We start from the raw sequence: 21,973 nt of genomic DNA, 5'->3' as shown, positions 1-21,973 counted from the left end.
AGTAATGGATTTTTAATCCCCGTTGAGATAGTTAAATTTAAAGAGTTAAATTTAATGAACGAAGAAGTTGGACTTCTTATTTAAGAGTAGAGGAGTAAGATTTCCTAAAATGACATAGGGATGGGCATTTTTGGAAACCACTGAATTCGGATTCAGAAAAATTTATCTTGACTTTAAAAGGTGCAGAAATGGTTTCTGTACACATTGGTGAAATCGGTTTATCAATCGGAGTCATGATGAATTTTATATTAATTTCTGAACATGCGGGCTTTGCTTGTCGGGCTTGAACTTATGACTAATGGGCCCTAAGCTGTTAGCGGCCTGCATTATAAATAAGTTATTGCAGTACATAAATTACACACAACAGGTCACAAAATAATTTTTGAAAAACCCTAATTTTATTAAGTGTGGCCGCCGCCCCCCTCCCCTCTGCTCGGAAAATCCAGTCTGTGAATTTTGAATTACAGTCTGGTTTAACGGATCAAATTCGTTAATTCTCTTCGTAGAAACTTCTGATAGATTTTCTAGTGCAATCTATCAGAGGGATTAATTATCCGTTCGTGGACCTGATTGAAGAACAGTTCGTCCATCAGTTCCAGTGATATACAACAAGAGCAGAGCAATCTGTTGGTGTCCATAATCTCGATTCGAGATTGGAGGTAAAAATTTATAATTTTTATTTAATTTTTACACACACAATTTAATCGTTAAGTTTTGATATCCATTATGGAATCGTTCCATATATAATTTTTAAACTTCCGCTACACCGGGTATCAATTCTAATTGATCTGATCGCCACGTTCTCCAACATTATATTCTAAGGGTTTTTCGAAATCCTTGTCCCTCCCAGAGAAAATTCAGACTTGTGATTTTTGTGAAAAATTACAATTCTGAATTAACAGATTATATCTGTTTATTCTCTACGTAAACTTTTGATTGATTTCTAGTGCAGTCAATCAGAGGGTTCAGTTTTTTGTTTGTGGACCTGATTCCGGAGATTGATCGTGACGCAATCGGTTCCCGGGATATACAAGAAGAGCAGATCTAAATCTGTTGGTGTCAATAATCTCGCTTCGAGATTGGAGGTAAAATATTTAATTGATTATTATTTATTTTACTTGTGTGATTTAATCGTTAAACGTTTTGATACCCATGATATGAAATTGTTTCATATCAAGAAAAATAAAATTTTTAAACTTCCGCTGCACCGGGTATCAATTCAATTGATCTGAACACGGTTTTCCAACATGTCAGTGGTCACAGCCAACACTGACAACAAAGAAAAAGAAAAAGAAAAAGAAAATAAGAAAGAACCGGTGGACACAGTCAACACCGAGAAAAATGAAAAAGAAGAAAGGACGTATAAAAACGCCCTTGAAACAAGAGAAAGAAAGATGGTCAATTTACGACCACAAAAACAAATTTTTGAAAAAATAATTTTTTCAGAAAAATACAGGACTGAATTCTTCGAAACATTAAATTATTTGATAATAGCCAAACCATCTACAGGATCTTGGCTACAAACTTGTGACACACAAAGCATATCAAGAGCAAGAACACTGCAAGGTGCTCCAGCGCATGAGGTCGCAAGATTCTTTTCAAATGGATTATTAAGCGGATTAGAAGTCAGTCTCAATAATCAAGAGATAGAATTATTTCCATATCAACTGAGAAATAGTATTATCCAGTTCAAGAAAGCAGTCTTCAAGGACGATCCAGTATTAACATTGAGTATTCATTCAACCCTTCCAGATTGGAATAACGACAAATTCTACCAACCAATGGTATACATTCAATGTCGAAGAAATAAAGACAAATTCTTATTTGAAGGATCAAATGAAGAAAAACTAGTAATGGATCTCTCGACAATTCCGGAGATAAGAATAAAAACATTAATCGACATGATCTCAAAAATTGGAAAAATTGATGGAAATTCAAAGGTTAAAATAAATTTTGCATCTAGTAAAATTTTATTAACCACTGGACACAAGGAGACAATCCAAAAGAAAGATCAAGCCATGTTAGCTCAAATCGAAGCTCCGATCTATGAAGCAAGAGTTGACATGACCAGAGAAACGCAACAGATGTTATGCAAGAAATTAAGTACAATAATATCTACTCACAAATGTGAACATTGTCAAAAGACAGAAGAAAAGACAGAAGAGATAGCTGTCAAAGAAGAGAAAACAATAAAGAAGTGGTCTGAAGCCACTAGTGATACAGACAGTGAATCAATGTAAGAAGATTATAAATCGTGGACCACACCACGTGTAAAGGCATCAATTCAGACGAAAAATGAACTGTCTTCAATAATGTTGTATTTTTAATTATGTAGTGTCGGAATGGTCCCTCCATGAATTATGAATTATTATCTTCAAAGCGTTTCTCCACGCCTATATAAGGAGGAGTCTGTATTGTGAATGAATAAGCGAAGTTTGAGTCTCTCTCTCTCTTCTTAAGTTTCTTTCAATCTGGTTCATACAAGACGTATGAAAACTATCAGAAACAAAAAAACATAAAAACCAGAACAAAATTAAGCTTTATGGCAAATAACTAAACAAGGCGGGCGTAAGGAGGATAAGGTTGGAAGCCAACCATTGAAGATTCATGGTAAGAGTAAACCTGGAGATCCACGCAGCAAGTACCATCTGATCAAGGTGATCGTCAAGGAAAATCAAGGATTTGGCCTCTGCTCAAACCAAGATTCAATTAAGGTAACCTTTCTGAACCTCCTGCTGCCCTTAATTCAAAATTATTCAAAACTTTATCATGCCTGAAATGACTCTGAAACAAGAAGTACTCATGTTAAATAAAAAGTTTCGAGATTTGAGAAATAAAATTAAAAATTTAGAAAACACAGATCCAGTTTACATTCAGATCTATAATGAAATGAATACAATAAATCACCGATTGTTCATTGTAAAAAATTATATAATTGTTCGATTTGGTGAACATAGTATAAAGGAAATATATAATGAAATCGATGATGAAAATAATAATTAAAGAAGCATTCAAAGCATATTAATCATGTCATTGTCTTTTATAAGAAATGGAAAATTAGTAATTAAAAACTGGTTTGAAATAGAGGATGATCATGAATATGATATATTTCATGAATTACATATAAATAATTTTGATTTAACCATTTTTGAATCAATTTATCAATTGAAATTTATAATAATAACTAATGAATGGAATCAAATTGGAATCAAATCATTTATCTGTTACAAATGAATCAGAATGAATCAGAATTCCGCAACCTGGTATCAGAGCCATAATTAATGTCTGGATTAACTTTAGACTTTGAAATTAATAATTTATTTGATAAAATAATCGTACTAAGAGATTTACATCAAATAAATCAATTATGAAACAGATTAAAAGATCTTCAAACCTTTTATTTCAGAAACCATAAACAAGAACATTTTTCAAGCAACTGGAAAATGATAATTCAAATTTCTGAAAAATGAAGAAATTGAAGACATAACAATCTGTTATGAATAAGAATAGGTTTTGTTATCGAAACCCGATCAACAAAAACAAAATAGTAAAAATAATAATTTTTACTAAATGGAAAATATATGAAAATACAAAAATAAATATTTTTAATTTATATTCTCAAAATATAAATTTTGATATAGAAAATTGTGAAAATAATTTGAAACATCTCAAAATTTGTCAATCATCAATTGACAGTTTTGAAGATTTTCAGAATCTATTAGAACAAATAGATTCATCAAAAAGACTTTTAATGGCTTTAAGAAAATTAAGAAGCTTTATCATCTGTTAAAATGACAGATTTAACAACTTCAAATCAAAACATTCAGATTGATGAATCCGAAGAAAATCAAGAGTATAGTTTGAATATTATATTCAATCAAAGTAAGTTTGCTGAAATACAGAAAACAGGATTTTCGAATTCAAAAGCTAATCTAATAGATCAACCAGGAATATTATGTAAGATTTCAAATCTTATTAATCCCAGAAAGAATTTAATTTATTATTCGATTCTTACAAAAGAACGATCATGTAAAATAAATAATGAACTAAGGTCTAATACTCTGAAGTTATTAACAACTCAAGATATTGATACCATCATGGCAAAAGCCAGTGAAAAAGAACGATCTAAACTGAAATATGTTCACATCGGAGGAATTGAAATAATTGTATCAGCTCATTAACGAGAAGAAATAGATACACCAATTGAAATCACAGTTCGTGATAAGAGGATACGTAATTTTGAGGATTCTATCCTTGGAAAAATTGAAGTAAACTTATGTTACAAAAAGATGAAATTTTGTATTTATCCACAATACAATATATCTCTTTTTGACAAAAACATAAATGATGTGCTAACATTAGATTATTACTTTCATAGAAATAATATTATGTTAACAGGAAACCATTCAATCAATATAAATTATGTTGTCGGTTTAGCAATGAGTAATAATTCTCAAACAGGAATAATTTCAACAAAACCAACCATTTATGTTGAAATAATGTTTGAAAATATTACAAGAATTGAACACCCTCGAAAAGCATTTATTGAAGAAATAAATTCCCATAAAAAAATGGAGTTCGAATGACCTCCAAATCACAAAACATTCTTTAGAAAGAAGATCATTATCCTTTGCTAGAAATGATGAAGATATTCTTGAGAAGATTGGAACCATGGATCGAAATATTCTTAAAATTAAAAAAAACTATTGTTAATGAATCAACCTCGTCGTAATGACGTCCTTAATAAAATTAGAAAAAGATCTAGGAGATTTAGAAAATAAAATTAATAAGATCAATCTAACAATACAAGAATTAGAGAGAAATTTTAAAGAATATGTTGATCTAGCTACGACTAGAATACTAATAGAACAAGAAAGACATAGTAATGAAATAGTAAGCTATCTTAAGGAAGTTCTTCCAATAGATAAAGGAAAAAGAAAACTGGAAGAAGAACCGCCTTTCAAAATTGAATCATGGTATAAAAATCCCCTTATTTATGGAAAAACTAAGAATGGAGATGTTTAGTGAAACAGATCAATCTGATTATGAACAAATAGGAATAAATACAGAAGAATTGTATCATTCTCATCAAGAAACAGAACAATATAGAGATATGGATATCTCAGAACCAGAATCAGAAGATGATTCTAGAGCACGATTAACTCTACGAATGAATGTAGGTAGTGGTAGTGGTAGTGGTACGAAAAATAAACATTTTGAGTATAACAGAGACCAATATTCTGGAACATATAAAGATATTAGATATATTATCAGGGAATCAAAAACATCAGGATTTGAAAAACAAAACATTCTAGATTTAGGATGTTCTACTACAAAAGAAAGAAAATCAAGGATAGATCATTGGGCAAATGAACTATCAGTACAAATTCAATTAACACTATTATTAGATAAAAGTGAAAACATACAAATATTAACTCACGGAATGATAAAAATGACTTTGGTAGGATCAGTAAGAACTTGGGCTGAAAACCTAGTAATTGCTAATATACCACACGGAATGACAGGACATCAATATTTTGAACTATTCGTTGATGCCTTGTATCAAGAATTTTTAGGAGTTTCTAATAATGATGCTAATTTAGTAGCAAAAAAAACATAGAACAAAATAAAGCTATATTTATCCTGGATAATATAAAATTATGCAATTTATGTTATCTAGAAGAGTTTATCTGTGATTATGAAACGAATTATTATCAGTTAATAGACGCTGATAAAAAGGAACATTATAAATTAATTATTTTTAATAAAATACCTAATATACCAATAAACAGTAAAGATGAATTTTTAACTAGCTCTTACGCAAAAACTTTGGGAGGAGCTATTAAATTCATCAAGATATAATAAGAAAGAGATGTCACGAAGTGACGCTAAATAAAAGAATATCTAAATCATACAAACAAAACAATAAACTTTGTTGTGACAAAATGGAATTCACAGTAAAAGAATATGGTTGTAAAACAAGCATGCCACACAAACATCTAAAACGACATGAACAAAATAAATCTAATAAACCTTATAAATCATTTAATAGGAAATTTATTCCTTATAAAAAAAAAAAGAAATTTAAAAAGAATTTCTTCAGAAAACCTTATAGACGAAAATTTTATAAAAAAGTTTGATAACAAAAAACCACCTTGACCGAAGGGTAAAGGAAAGAATTGCACATGTTAGTTGTGCAATAAAGAAGGACATTATGCAAATGAATGTCCAAAACGAAATGAAAAGCAGAATAAAGTTAAACTGCTTGAAGAATTATATACTATTGGATTTTATCCAGTAAAAACAATTGAATTTTCATCTGATGATGAAAATATTTATTACCTTGATGAATCAAGTATTCCACATTTGATCAAAATAATTAAAATTAAGACAAGGGCATTTTTGGAACAATTTACGCAATAGGGAGTTGAAACAAAGTTGTAGTCAACTAGGGAGTAAACACAAAATTAAGTTTTGTTTGGGGAGTGATTTATAAGTTGCCCCCAATATAACCAAAATATATTCAAATTTTATTAATTTATAATGATGTTATTTAATCAATAAATCAATAATTTATTATTTTAAAGAGTTCATTTTTTATTTAACTAATATATAGTAATTAAATTGATCTAACATTAATATTTTTGTTATATATTTTTTTAAAAAAATGTTTCTATATTATCAAGTGAAAATGAAAGTTTTCACAAGTACAAAACTTAGAAAAAATTACAGCTAACACAATTGAAAATCACATTGATGGTGAAGTTGATGATATACTATATTCGTAACTAATTACGCGTAAAAAAACATTTATCGAAAAAAAAAATTTCACAATATTTCATTATAATTCAAAAATGTAACGTCAGAACTTTTGGATACCATCAAAAGAGTTAGATATGAATAGATTTGAATTTCAAAAAAAAAAAAAACAATAGAATCATATTTTGCTAACTTATCCTAATTATATTTTGTAATTTTAAACAATTATTAATTTATAATATTGATAAAACTTTATGTTTGTTTAGTATCCCGAAAATTTATTATCATGTTTTAATAACTTGACATGATCCTAACATTTTTTTAATGTATATTTTGTTTTCTCTCGTACTATATATTAACTTTCATTTCTAAAAATATATATATATTAACTTTCATTTTTTTTTTTTGACAAAGACATCACTTGTAATTTATTAAAATAGAGAAATATCTTTAATTACAAGATTAATCAGCCAAAAAAAAAAAATTTCACGCTCCCAAACAAAAGGAGAGGTGGAAGAAATAGAAAAATCGGCAATCGAATGAGCAACATTATTCGCAGATCGCCTAACATGAGTCAGAGTGGGACTCCCCGGAGATGCCAGTAATCTTCTGATGTCAGTAGCGAGAGCACCGGCATAACTGAAATTCTCTTCTTCAGTCATGACTGCTTGCACAGCAAGAAGTGAGTCCGAGGTAATATGTTGAAGCTTAATGCTATGAGCCTCAGATATCTTAAGACCAGCACATAATTCAGCAAACATCACCGAGAGAGGTTTTTCAATCTTTCTACCAAAGGCTAAAATAGGTTGACCATCAAGATTCCTAATTATTCCTCCAATGGCATAACTGTTAAGGTTGTCCCTGAATGCCGCATCAACATCAAGACGGAGGGTGCCATGGGTTGGAGCTAGCCAAGAGGTCGGCGAATATATGAGCAACCGGCTAGGGGCAGGATGTAATGTGCATCGAGCAGATTGGAAGTCCCTCAAAAAAGACTCACACCATTCAACACAAAAACTTTTTGATCGGCCATCTTTATTATGAATGAGTCGAAATCTCTCACTCCAAACTGCCCAAGTGCTACAAACTGGTCAGGGCCGACGGAGTATATGACGGATGAGAATAGCTATCTGTTGCCTTTAGCCGAAATGATTGAAGTGAGAGAAGGAGCATTTAAAGGGCATCTATGGGGTGAGCCTAGTAGTGATAAGTTGCAGGTTGTGATGAGGCATGTTGTGAGCAATCCTAGTGTAGCTAAAGTTAGAGGGAGGCAAGCAAGGGTGGACATGATGAGAAGCTTCTCCCCTCAAATTGTTGCAAACATACTTGTTCCACATTTACAACATATTTTTTATAATCAAGGTTGACAAAATTAGGAGCCCTTTATTTATATCACATCATATATTCATTGCATTTGTCTCTTATAATGGTTTTAATTAAAATATATTATTTATGAGCAAAAACTTTTGATATTTATATGAATTATCACATCATGTAAGTTAATATGTTAGCAATTTGAATCTTGAAATATAATTGTGTTTTCACATTAATTATAACAAAATTACATGGATGGAAGTATTCAAGATGAAGAAAATGATTCTAATTATATGAAATTAATAATGGATTAAGAATGAAAAATGAAATTATGTTATTATGGATTTGGGCCAACTCAAGATAAATACCTAATGAAAAATTGGATTTAATGTTCAGTCCCTACCCAATAATATTGTATTATGCACTACCTAATACATCAAAATCTTTTTTCTCACTCCCTAGTTCATATTTTATTTAATATTTCCCTTAAACTTATTATTTTATTCTATTTTTTAATTTGGTTCAAGCCCATCTTTTCTTCTCACTCTCCTTCTCCACCGATCTCTGCCGATTTTTTCATCTTTCTCTCCTCCCTCGATTTCTCTCTACCCATTTCCATCTATTATCTTCTTCCTCAATTGTTCTCGACAGATTTCCATATATTCTCCTCAATGTAGAGAACCTACGCAAAATCCATGTGCCGTAGGAACCTTGTGGCCTGCGACACCTACTGAAAAAGATTTGGAAGGGGAGACGAAGAGGGACAATGACCTGAAGCAAAGAAAACAAGGGAATGGGTTTTTTATGATCTGTTTGTTCTGTTTGTCTCACTTTTCATGCAATTTATGGTAGATTTTTTTGATCTTGCTTTTATTTGTACATTTTGCATTCTTGTGTTCATTATTGTTTTGAATTTGGTTATGTCGATTTTGAACTATGGTAAATGGTTGGTTGTCATTGTATATTTTTTAGTAAATTTGGGAAAATCCCCAAAGTAAGCTTTTTTTTTAAACTAGACAGTGGTTGAGTTTACTTAAAAAAATAAACAGTATTGTCGAGGTGCAGAGAGAGTCATCCCAAAAGCTTTATTTTGCGTTTATATGTTATGGATTGGTTGTTTTTCATGATATATTTTAGTTATGAGGATTTGTTTATAAGGAAAAGTTGAAAAATTGAGCCAATAATAGCAATGTTTTCTATGAGTAATTACAAGAATCTGCCCAGAAGTCCTAATACTTATCTTCATTAATATTGTAACAATAACACTTTTTTTCTGTGTGAAGATATTGGAGTCTATATTGAAGGTGGTATGATGTTGCTAGGAAGTTTTTCATACAATAAGCATTTGTTTATCTTCACAATAGAGGAGGATGTGAGCCTGATGCAGATGTATTTGCATCTTGGCAAAAAATGTGATCAAATCAATCCTTCTTCAACCATCTTACAATATCTTGCACCTCACTGAAAGTTATATGTGACATTGAATGAAGATCAGGATGTCAGTAATATGATCCGCTTGTTTGTATACATGAAAGTAAATATCATTGACATGATAGCAATCCGAAAAGAAGAAATTATTCCAATTAACAAGAATACTCTCGGGTAATTCATATCTTTTTTTTGTTTGTAGTTGTGCTACACCTGAACATTAAAAATGCATAATCCAATTTACCGTTTAATTTATTCATACAATTAGTAAGTACATTTTATTTAAGATATGGATGTTGGTATTTCAATTGATTTATTGAATTATTTATTGTTGATTTTTTTAAGAAATGAGTTTGATGTGGATGTTGGTTCTTCGAGTGCTTCTCAATATGAAATGGTTCTACAGAGTAACTCCGTTGATGCTTGGAGTCATTTGATTCATGGAGATGGGAAAATTTTCAAAAATGCTGATGAGTTTCGAAAGGTTCTTAAAAACTATGCTATTGCTACCATGAAATCGTTTGTGTATAAGAAAAATGACAGACAAAAGGTTTTCGTTGTTTGTAATGTCAGTGGTTGTGCATAGAAAATATATGCATCCAAATATAAGGCAGATGGAACATTTGGAATTAGAAAATGTTGTCTTCAGCACGTATGTGAAGAGGCAAATCTTCGGAGCAAAGACCATCCAAAGGCTGATTCTGTTTGGGTGGCAAATATTGTCAAAGATAAATTGAGAGGGAAGCCATCATATCGACCGTCTGCAATTGTAAGAGATATTCATATGGCGTTGAATTGAAGTATCATACTGCATGGATGAGCAAGGAAATAGCAATGCATCAACTTTATGGGACATAGAAAGGATGTTTTGATAAATTGAGGTGATATTGTGATGCTTTGAAACAAACAAATCCCGGTAGTTGGGCTGATTGCGAGGTTGATGAAATGAACAAGTTTCGACGACTTTTTATCTCTTTACATGCATGTATTGTTGTATTTTTAAAGGATGCAGACCATTTATTTTTTTAGATGGAACACATATTAAAAATAAATTCAAAGGATGCATAATAAGTGTCGTGACAAAAGATGCTAATGATGACCTATTCACTTTAGCATTTGCGGTAGTGGAGGCTGAGAATGATGCTAACTGGGAATGGTTCTGTTTGAAGTTGAGGGGTGTCTTGACAATGCAAAATTATGTAGTTTTCTCACAGTTCACATTCTTTTCTGATAGACACAGTGGTCTTGTTAAGGCAATCCCCAATATATTTACTGGTAGTCACCATGCATATTGTTTGCGACACTTGGTGGATAATTTTCACACGCAGGTAAGTACTATTACAGTTCATTTGCTTTTAAATAATATATTTTGTATATGAGATTTTTAATATTGTGTTATTTAAATTTTAGGTTTTGAAGAAGTATCCATTGCACAACAAAAAACATTGGGAATCTATATTCCAAAAAGCAGCATACGCGGCAACGGAGAGTGAGTTTATTGTTCATATTCCTAGTATAATCAAGTCAATGCCTCTTTCAGAAGAATTTATTAAAAATTCAGATCCCAAAAATTGGGCAAATTGCTTATTTTCTGGAAAAAATGGGGCATAATCAACAACAATCAAGCAGAATGTTGGAATGGTTGGGTTAAACCCGCAAGGCATTTGCCAATTGCATCCATGATTGATACCATACAGTTACAAATTATGAACATGATGAATAATCGACGAGAGTCATCTCTACTAATGGTTGGAAACCTATGTCCTAAGCCAGAAAATAGTTTGTTACGAAACTACACTAAATCTCGAAATTTGAAGGTTGATAGGTCTAGTTCATGGCTTTTTGAGGTTCTTGATGGTGATAAAAGTTGTGCAGTGGATTTGGGAAACTCGAGTTGCTCATGTAGAATCTGGAAAATTAATGGGATCCCTTGTAATCATGCTTGTGCTGCGATTGAATCTAAGGGTTTGTCAATATATGACTTTTGTGACTCTTGCTAGGGCTGGAAAATTTCAAAAAAATCCCGACCCTTCCCGATTCCCAACCCGTTCCCATCTCGAATTTTTTCCGTCCCGAACTATTCCCGACCCGATCAATTTTGGGATCGGGATAGGCAACTTTAGCCGACGGAATTTCCGACCCGACCCGACCCGAATATATAAATAATATTTTGTAATAATATTTTTTAAATAAAAAATAATTTTTTTTAATAATTTTCTATTTTAATATTAATGTTTTATAATTATCTACCATATAATTATTTTTTATAATTATATTTATTTTTTTAATATTAACATTGAGTTATAAATTTTTATTTTGTTTTTTTATTATTATGAATAATTATATGTTTTTATTGTATTAATCAAGTAGTTGTTTTAGTTTATTTATAATGTACTAAGAAGATGTTTTAGTTTTTTAATGGTTATATACAAAAAAAAATTAATTTATTTGTAATTTACTAAGAAATTGTTTGAGTTTTTTCATAATTTTTTTTTAAAAATTTATTTTCATAGAAATCTTTTTTAAACAAATATTGTTCGGGATTACCCTCTCTCGACCCGACGGGATCCCGAATGTTCGGGATCCCAAACATTTGGATCCCAACACTTCTCGGGTGCGGGATCGAGAGAAAAAAATATCTCATTTCCTATCGGGACGGGAATCGGGTAAGGGGGTTACGGGACGTGTCCCGACCCGATCCCACCCCTATGTTTAAGTATTTCATTATAAACTTATTGGTTATTTCTAGAGATTGACGGATCTTGATTTGATTTTTATTTTTGAATATTATTTTGCCTACTATTATTAGTTCTTAACAATTTATTTGTATATTCTTGTTTTGATTGTCTTTCAATTTACTGTCCATAGATTAAATCTTATATTTATTTGAAATCTGGCATTCGGGAGAGGAGGTTTTGAATAGGATCAAAGGAAAACACAACCTAGGAGTTTTGTAGAGTTCGGAAGGCCTACAAGTTCCTTTGAGATCATTGAAAGAGAACCATAAAACTTGATTAAATTATTTTGTTGTTTGATTTCTCATAGAGATATCTGAATTGACATTAGAATACTTATAAAATTTACTCGGCACTCAAGAGAGGCAGTAAATAACAATTAAGGGTTCTTTGACCTATAAATTAGAATATATGATATAATCAATTTATATGATTTGCATGAATGAAAATTGAGTGATATCTTGTATCTATAACCCGTCTCAGATCGTGTAACCAAGGCCTTCCTTGAATTTCCGGTCTGTTTAATTTATTTTAGTTTAATAAATTCTAAACTTTTATTCTCTAAACAAAGTTGAGATTATTTTAGTTACATTATTTAGTGTGAATATAAATTTTCAATCCTTGTGAGAACGATAATCTACTAATCATATATTAAAACTTGACATCGTGCACTTGCGATCAAGAAAATATGCAACATCAATTCACTGGAATCACTAAGGAAGCATTCAACCTCTCAGCAAGCCACATCCCATTAAGTATTAGCCAAGATGATTGAGATAGTTGAAACAAAAGTTGGCAAGTATCAAGCCACGTCTCATGACACATTCGCCAAGATGATCGAAAGTGTTGAAACAAAGGTTGATTAGTATCAAGATACTTGTAGTGACCCTTACCCGGATCACCTACTAAACAGAACTTAGGTATGCAATTAACTTAATAAAACAGATATCAGAATAAACTTGCGGAAACCATAAACAAATACAATTCCAAGGAAAGAAATCTGTAATTTATCCAAATATTATACAACCAAATCGAATAGCTGTATCAACCCAAAACAACAGAAATAAAACCTAGACGAAGCTCCAGCTGGCCAACCACTGGCTAGCCCCTCTTGGATCCACCCGCCTCGTCCAATCGCAAACCTTCCCATGGAATAGGGTGTCCAAAACACAGAGTACGAGGCGTGAGCATAAAACGCTCAGCACGAGAGTATGAGTATACATGCATGCAAAGTGAACTCCCTATAAACTCGAGGTCAAGGATCAGATAACAGAGACAGACCGGGCCCTGGTATGTAGCACGCTGTGCCGTCGCTTCAGGAGGTGGCTCCCATACCATAATACCAGTGGATATGCCGGACCCAAATCGATGGAAGTCCAACCACTAACAGGATAGAGAAAAACCTTACTAACAGACATCTCGAAGGAGATAGCTCAGTATGCAAATGAATGCAGCATAAATCAATGACATATAAATCATGCAGTCACATAATACATGCATACTCAGTCAAGATATCTCAAACATTACTTCCGTACCTCAAATCAGTGCAAGCTCTACCAACTCTAGGTCCACGCCTATAGTCTGCTCTACACTGCCAAATGATACTACTATCATTATAGTGCTCTAAAAGCCTTAACTAAGCTATTGCATACTCCTAAATATTTATAGGAAGCAAAAGCTATACCTTCGTCCGTCGTTAGCCCTTTGATGTCGATGCCTCCAGAACTTGGGCACAACTCCGCTACGACTATCGAACGCCTCGACGACTCTCGGGTCAAGCCTAGGAAGGCTAGAACAACTCGAATACGACTAGAGTAAAGAGGAAATCCGGAATTGGCAATTGAAAATGAATTCTCGGCCTTCTATTTACAGACAACGATCGGAGCCTCCGATCCTCGATCGGAACGTCCGAACCTCGATCGGAACGTCCGATCCTGCCATCGGAGCTTCCGAAGATCCTGATCTGCCACGTGTCAAAATATCACTTGTTGACTTCAGATAGGGGTGATCGGAGCTTCCGATCCAACCACACTTCATGCCTGACGTAATACCATCGGAGCTTCCGATCCTGCATCGGAGCCTCCGAACTCACCTTCAGAGCTTCCGAACTCTTCCCAAGTAATTATGATTAATTCCTTAATTACTGATTTCGGGTACGGGCTACTACATTCTCCCCCACTTAAGATGTTTCGTCCTCGAAAACAGATCTTAAGTACTGAATGTAAAACAGAAATCGGAAACATTCTTTATTCAAATCAAACGTTTACAGAGTTTGCAACTGAATACAACTGAAAGAATGAAATCAAAACAACTCAGGATGGTCTTCACGCATCCTTTCTTCAAGCTCCCAAGTAGCTTCCTCAGTGCCTCGGCGCTGCCACTGAACTAAAACCAAAGGAATGACTTTGTTCCGCAAAACTTTATCCTTATAATCCAGGATACGAATAGGTTTCTCAACATAGGTCAAATCCTTGTTCACCTGAACCTCAGACCGCTGCAGAATATGAGATTCATCCGCCACATATCATCGCAACAGAGATACGTGGAACACGTCATGAATACCGGAAAGATGCGGTGGCAAAGCTAGCCGATAAGCCAAATCGCCAATGCTCTCCAAGATCTCGAACGGACCGATAAACCTGGGAGACAACTTGCCCTTAAGGCCAAATCTGAGAATCTTACGGAAAGGTGACACTCTCAGAAACACTTTCTTCCCGACATCGAACTGCAAAGGCCTACGCTTGGTATTAGCATAGCTGGCCTGACGATCCTGTGAAGTCTTAATCCGTTTCTTGATCTGATCAACAATGTCTATCGCTTACTGGATAAACTCTGGTCCCTCAGCCTGTCTCTCCCCCACTTCTTCCCAGAAGAGTGGAGTATGACAACGTCGCCCGTACAATGCCTCAAAAGGTGCCATTCCAATACTAGTATGATAGCTGTTGTTGTACGTGAACTCGATTAATGGCAAATGATCCTGCCAGGCTGAACCAAAATCCATGACGCACGCTCTAAGCATATCCTCCAAAGTACGGATAGTGCGCTCTGACTGACCATCAGTTTCCGGATGATAGTCAGTACTCAAACTGAGAGTAGTACCCATCGCACGCTGAACACTCCCCCAAAATCTAGAAGTAAACCTGGGGTCCTGATCGCTGACAATGCTCACAGGCACTCCATGAAGTCGAACGATCTCCTGAATGTACAATCGAGCCATACGATCCACATTGTACTCCCGGCTATAGGCAATGAAATGCGCTGACTTGGTGAGTCGGTCCACCACAACCTAGATAGCATCATAGTTCTTCGGCGATACCGGCAAATGGGTCACAAAGTCCATTGTGATAAACTCCCATTTCCATTCAGGAATAGGCAGACTGTGAAGCAATCCTCCAGGTCGTCGGTGCTCTGCTTTGACCTGTTGACACACCAAACATCTCGAAACAAACTGATAAACACTGCGTTTCATACCCTTCCACCAGAAACGAGTACGTAGATCCTTGTACATCTTGTTGCTCCCGGGATGAATACTTAACTTAGTGCGATGCGCCTGAGACAAAATCTCCTCTCGCAACTCTTCATCCTGCGGAATCACAAGCCTACCAGACAAACACAGAAAGCCATCTGACTGATAATGAAATCCAGACGAGCTACCCTCGTTAGCTAGACGAGCTAAACGCTGGGTCTTCGATTCAGACATCTGAGCATCTCGAATCCGCGAATACAAAGCTGGCTCAGATAGTATCGCAAACATCTGGATACTCTGCATACCTTTCTTATGCTTGAAGGTATATCCTGAAGTACAACAGTCACTGATCGCACTAGACATCGAACAAGTCTGAAGTGCGGATAGTCGCACCTTGCGACTCAAGGCATCAGCGGTGATATTAGCAGCTCCCGGATGGTACTTAATCTCGCAATCATAGTCCTTAAGTAAGTCCATCCAACGTCTCTGCCTCATGTTCAACTCCGCCTGATTGAACAAATACTTGAGACTCTTATGGTCAGTAAAGATCTCAAATTTCTCGCCATACAGATAATGACATCAGATCTTCAAAGCGAACACAATGGCTGCTAACTCCAAATCATGGACTGGATAGTTGTCCTTATGAAGCTTCAGCTGTCTAGAAGCATATGCGATCACATGCCCATTCTGAGTCAGAACACAACCTAACCCCTGAAGAGAAGCATCAGTGTATACCACATACCCTCCAGATCCTGACAGTAATGCTAACACCGGCGCAGAAGTCAACCGCGTCGAAGCTCACAGAAATTCTCCTCACACTCGGAGGACCACTCGAAGTCCACACCCTTGCGGGTAAGCTGCGTCAAAGGTCGAGCTAACTGAGAGAAGTTCAGAATGAAGCGAAGATAATATCCTGCTAGACCCAGAAAACTACGGATCTCAGCAACCGTCGTCGGACGCGACCAATTAAGTACCGCTTTAATCTTGCTTGGATCAACAGAAATCCCCTCCCTGGATATGATATGGCCAAGAAAGACCACTCGATCCATCCAAAACTCACACTTGCTCAGCTTGGCGTACAAATGCTCATCTCGAAGAGTCTGCAGTACCAACCGCAAGTGAGAAACATGTTCTTTCATATTACGTGAATAAACCAAGATGTCGTCAATAAAGACCACGACAAACTTGTCCAAATACTCCCTGAAGACACGGTTCATCAGATCCATGAATATAGCCGGCGCATTAGTCAAACCAAATGGCATCACTAGAAATTCGTAATGCCCATAGCGAGTACGGAATGCAGTCTTGGCTACGTCCTGATCACGGACTCTCAACTGATGATACCCAGATCTCAAGTCAATCTTGAAGTAAACTGACGTGCCCTGCAGCTGATCAAACAAGTCATCAATGCGAGGCAACGGATACTTGTTCTTCACTGTAACACGATTCAGCTGCCTATAGTCATTGCATAGCCGCATCGACCCATCCTTCTTCTTTACAAAAAGAACAGGAGCTCCCCAAGGAGATACACTAGGATGAATGTACCCCTTGTCCAAAAGGTCCTGTAGCTAATTCTTCAACTCACGCATCTCTGACGGAGCCAGACGATACGGTGCTCGAGAAATAGGCAAAGTACCCGGCATAAACTCTATGCCAAACTCGACTTCCCTAACAGGAGAAAAACCCGGAATCTCATCAGGAAATACATCTGGAAATTCATCCACGACCGGAATACTCTCTATCCCAACTCTCTCAGTGGACAAATCAACTGCATAGATAAGGTAGTCTTTCCCGCCAGACTCTAGAGCTCGACAGGCTCTCAAAGCTGATACCAAAGGCATCGGGGGTCGCGCTCCCTCACCATAGAAAAACCAGCTCTCACTCCCCTCCGGATGAAAGCGTACTAATCTCTGATAGCAGTTCACTGAAACTCGATAGGTAGTCAACATATCTATTCCCAAAATACAATCAAAGTCGTCCATCGCCAGGACCATGAGATTCGCTAACAGAATGTTCCCTTCGAACTCTAAAGGGCAACCCATCACTAGACGCTTAGCCAAAGCAGATTGGCCCATCGGAGTAGAAACAGACATCACTACATCTAGTGCAATGCATGGTAACTTATGCCTCTTAACAAAACGTGCAGAAATAAAGGAATGAGATGCACCAGTGTCAATAAGTACAAGAGCAGGTATACCATAAAGCAGAAATGTACCTGCGATGACTTTTTCATTCTCCTCCACTGCCTGATCATGTCTCAGGGCAAACACCTGGCCAGAAGCTCGTGGCCTCAAATGAGAACTCCCAGCAGCCTGTCCCTGCGACCTTTGCTGTACGGTGGCCTGAGAACCAGATCCTGAACCAGAACCGCCTCCCCCAGATAGTGGACAATCCCTCCGGATATGACCAGTCTCTCCACAATGGAAACAAGCTCCAGAAGCTCTACGGCACTTGTCGGATGGATGGTTCTTCCCACAGTGATCACACTTGTCCTTCTTACCGAAACGGACAACACCAGCAGAGCCAGAGGAAGAAGAAGTAGATCCAGACTTCTTAAAAGATTGGGTACGGGGACCCAAAGAACTAGCAGGCCTCGACTGAGGGAAAGACCTGTTTTGCCGAATGCTGTCCTCCGCCTGGTGACAACGGCTCACCAAGCCCTCGTAGGACATGTCGTCGCCAACCGCCACAGGGTCATGAATCTCAGGGTTAAGGCCCTGAAGGAACAGATTATACTTCATCCCAGAGCTGTCAGCAATCTCGAGGCAATAGGATAGCAGATCAAAGAACTTCTGCTGATACTCATCAATAGACATGGCTCCCTGTCGCAGACTCAGAAGCTCGCCTGCCTTCGACTGACGGAGTGCAGGAGGAAAATACAACTTCTGAAAAGTTGTGCGGAACTCGGCCCAGGTGGCCACTCCTCTCGCCGCAACAAAAGGTGCAGAAGTAAACCTCCACCACCTGCGCGCACATCCATCCAGAAGATAACCCAGGGTCTCCATCTTCTGCTCCTCGGTGCATTGGAAAGTCTGAAAAGTCATCTCCATGCGGTCTAACCAGTTCTCCGCATCCTCCGGAGACTCACCTCCAACTAAGGGCTTAGGACCCATAGCTAAGAATCGACGCACATTAAAACACTCGTCGTCATGATGATGATGACGCCGTTCTCGACGACGCTCTTGGTCGGCATCGCCCCAACGACCGCCTCCACTTTCGTGGCTACTCTCATCATCGTAGTTTGCCATCTACAAAAATACCTCATGATGAGACTAAATCCCAAGAATACTTTTGCATGCTCTGATACCATAAATGTAGTGACCCTTACCCGGATCACCTACTAAACAGAACTTAGGCATGCAATTAACTTAATAAAATAGATATCAGAATAAACTTGCAGAAACCATAAACAAATACAATCCCAAGGAAAGGAATCTGTAATTTATCCGAATATTATACAACCAAATCGAATAGTTGTATCAACCCAAAACAACAGAAATAAAACCTAGACGAAGCTCCAGCTGGCCAACCACTGACTAGCCCCTCTTGGATCCACCCGCCTCATCCAATCGCAAATCTGCCCCATGGAATAGGGTGTCCAGAACACAGAGTACGAGACGTGAGCATAAAACGCTCAGCACGAGAGTATGAGTATACATGCATGCAAAGTGAACTCCCTATAAACTCGAGGTCAAGGATCAAATAACAGAGACAGACCGGGCCCTGGTATGTAGCACGTTGTGTCGTCGCTTCAGGAGGTGGCTCCTATACCATAATACCAGTGGATATTCCGGACCCAAATCGATGGAAGTCCAACCACTAACAGGATAGAGAAAAACCTTACTAACAGACATCTCGAAGGAGATAGCTCAGTATGCAAATGAATGCAGCATAAATCAATGACATATAAATCATGCAGTCACATAATACATGCATACTTAGTCAGGATATCTCGAACAGTACTTCCGTACCTCAAATCAGTGCAAGCTCTACCAACTTTAGGTCCACGCCTATAGTCTGCTCTACACTGCCAAATGATACTACTATCATTATAGTGCTCTAAAAGCCTTAACTAAGCTATTGCATACTCCTAAATATTTATAGGAAGCAAAAGCTATACCTTCGTCCGTCGTTAGCCCTTTGATGTCGATGCTTCCAGAACTTGGGCAAAACTCCGCTACGACTATCGAATGCCTCGACGACTCTCGGGTCAAGCCTAGGAAGGCTAGAACAACTCGAATACGACTAGAGTAGAGAGGAAATCCGGAATTGGCAATTGAAAATGAATTATCGGCCTTCTATTTATAGACAACAATCGGAGCCTCCGATCCTCGATCGGAACGTCCGAACCTCGATCGGAACATCCGATCCTGCCATCGGAGCTTCCGAAGATCCTGATCTGCCACGTGTCAAAATATCACTTGTTGACTTCGGATAGGGGTGATCGGAGCTTCCGATCGTGATCGGAGCTTTCGATCCAACCACATGTCATGCCTGACGTAATACCATCAGAGCTTCCAATCCTGCATCGGAGCCTCCGAACTCACCTTCGGAGCTTCCGAACTCTTTCCAAGTAATTATGATTAATTCCTTAATTACTGATTTTGGGTACGGGCTACTACATACTCTTTCTTCCAAATGGACTCCTTAACATATCAAATAGCTGCTCTTGCTAGCACCATCCAAAACCAGTCAGCAACCCTGCTGGTGTTGACAAAAAAGAGGGAGACCAGTCAAGAAAACCTTCCAACGGTGGCTCAAAAGCAGACCAACCAAGAGGCCATGAGGGCCAGAGCAGAAGCTAGATGACTTCTTTCTTATTTTATCTACACTTTGTACAAGTCATCAATTTTTTTCTCAAAATCTATCAGATCTTATCAGTCTTATATACTTCATAGTTTCAGAATTATTAATTTTATCAGTTATTTCATTTATCTCGCAAAAATCAGTTAAGTTTTGCCTAAGACAACTAAATGAATATGCATAAGTTTTGTCAACACCAGAAAGGGTGAAAATGTTGGTACACTTAGTTTTGGGGATAAGTTACTTAAAAGACAAAACTGGTACAAGGTAAAACTGAAAAAATACATTTAATTCAACTATCCATAAGAGTAACCGACTTCTACAAAACTGGACCAGACGACTGAAATATTCAAAGGACTGTGACTGAAAGCAGTTGTGTATATGACGACTATAAATCACGACTGAACGTAGCACCTTGACTAAACGTTAACTGGATATACTCATCGACTAGTCAAAGATGCCCAACTGGTCTCAACTATAACTAGAAGACATGACAACTGATGTACGTCAAGGAATATTCAAATATTTCAGTCAGTCTTTTCAGAAAATAGCCAGTTGTGATTCAAGCTATTTGTGTATAAACTTTTCCATACATTTTAACGGTTATATTTAAAGCCTCAGCCATTACCAGTGTACAAGGAATAATACAAATGATGTGGACAAAACGACACTCAAATGACTATTGTTTTCCGCATCATATCAACTTCAAAAAATGTGATTGTTACATTAGGTTGCCTATAAAGAGTCGTGGAGATTCAGTTGAGAGCCATCTCGCAATTTATAGATTATAAGAATACTATCAAGCTTTCAACACTCAACTAAATTACCAAAACTCAAAGTTTCCAAAAGCTATAGTTGTGAGTCTAGGCGCAAATTTATTTTTTTATACTTGTGGTAACGCAGATGAGTCCGGTTGTTAGGCCCATGAGTCTAGGGAAGGGCGTGTCTTACTGCTGGTGTTGTCTCATATCTCTTCGAGATCAGTCTTATCATTTTCCTATTTTCGGACATGTCCCCAGAAGAGACAATATTATCCGTTAAGATCAGGTGTCTCAATTTTATGGCCCAGCTAGACAACCAGATCAAACAACGCAACGTCAGCAAATTGACGTACTAAAGCTTCCCTTGAGGTCATCCATCCTAGTACTACTCTTACTCATGCACATTTAACCCAACATGATCGTTGAATGATCAATTTGTACTTAGAATTCACTTGTAAATCTTTGTATTGTTAGATAATTTGAGAACTATTATTGTAATCAGTTGAAATATTATGAGTTTCAGTTTTGGCAGTGTGAAGTCCAAAACTGGACTGAGGTTTTGCAAAGTATTGTAACACTCAAATTCTTCTAGTGAAATCCTTCTAACCTTAGAAAAAGAGATGATGTAGGAGTATTTGAAGTCTCCGAACATCCAGAAATAACCTTTTGCATTCTTACTTTTACTTTTGATCTACACTTTATTTTAC

At 36.4% G+C, this 21,973-nt stretch overlaps 1 protein-coding gene across 1 annotated transcript; it reads right to left on the bottom strand.

The window, feature by feature from the left end:
* Positions 1–7,190: 7,190 nt before the first annotated feature.
* LOC140861647 (uncharacterized) lies at positions 7,191–7,792 on the bottom strand. Its single transcript, XM_073264670.1, has 2 exons — positions 7,762–7,792; positions 7,191–7,666 (listed from the first exon to the last, which is right to left on the bottom strand). The coding sequence occupies exons 1-2, from the start codon at positions 7,790–7,792 to the stop codon at positions 7,191–7,193; spliced, it is 507 nt and encodes a 168-aa protein (XP_073120771.1).
* Positions 7,793–21,973: the final 14,181 nt, after the last annotated feature.

Source organism: Henckelia pumila, chromosome 4, assembly GCF_033568475.1.
Source record: "Henckelia pumila isolate YLH828 chromosome 4, ASM3356847v2, whole genome shotgun sequence".
Classification (NCBI taxonomy): domain Eukaryota; kingdom Viridiplantae; phylum Streptophyta; class Magnoliopsida; order Lamiales; family Gesneriaceae; genus Henckelia; species Henckelia pumila.
Note: the sequence above shows the minus strand (reverse complement) of the source record. Positions and strands in the feature narration are given on the sequence as shown.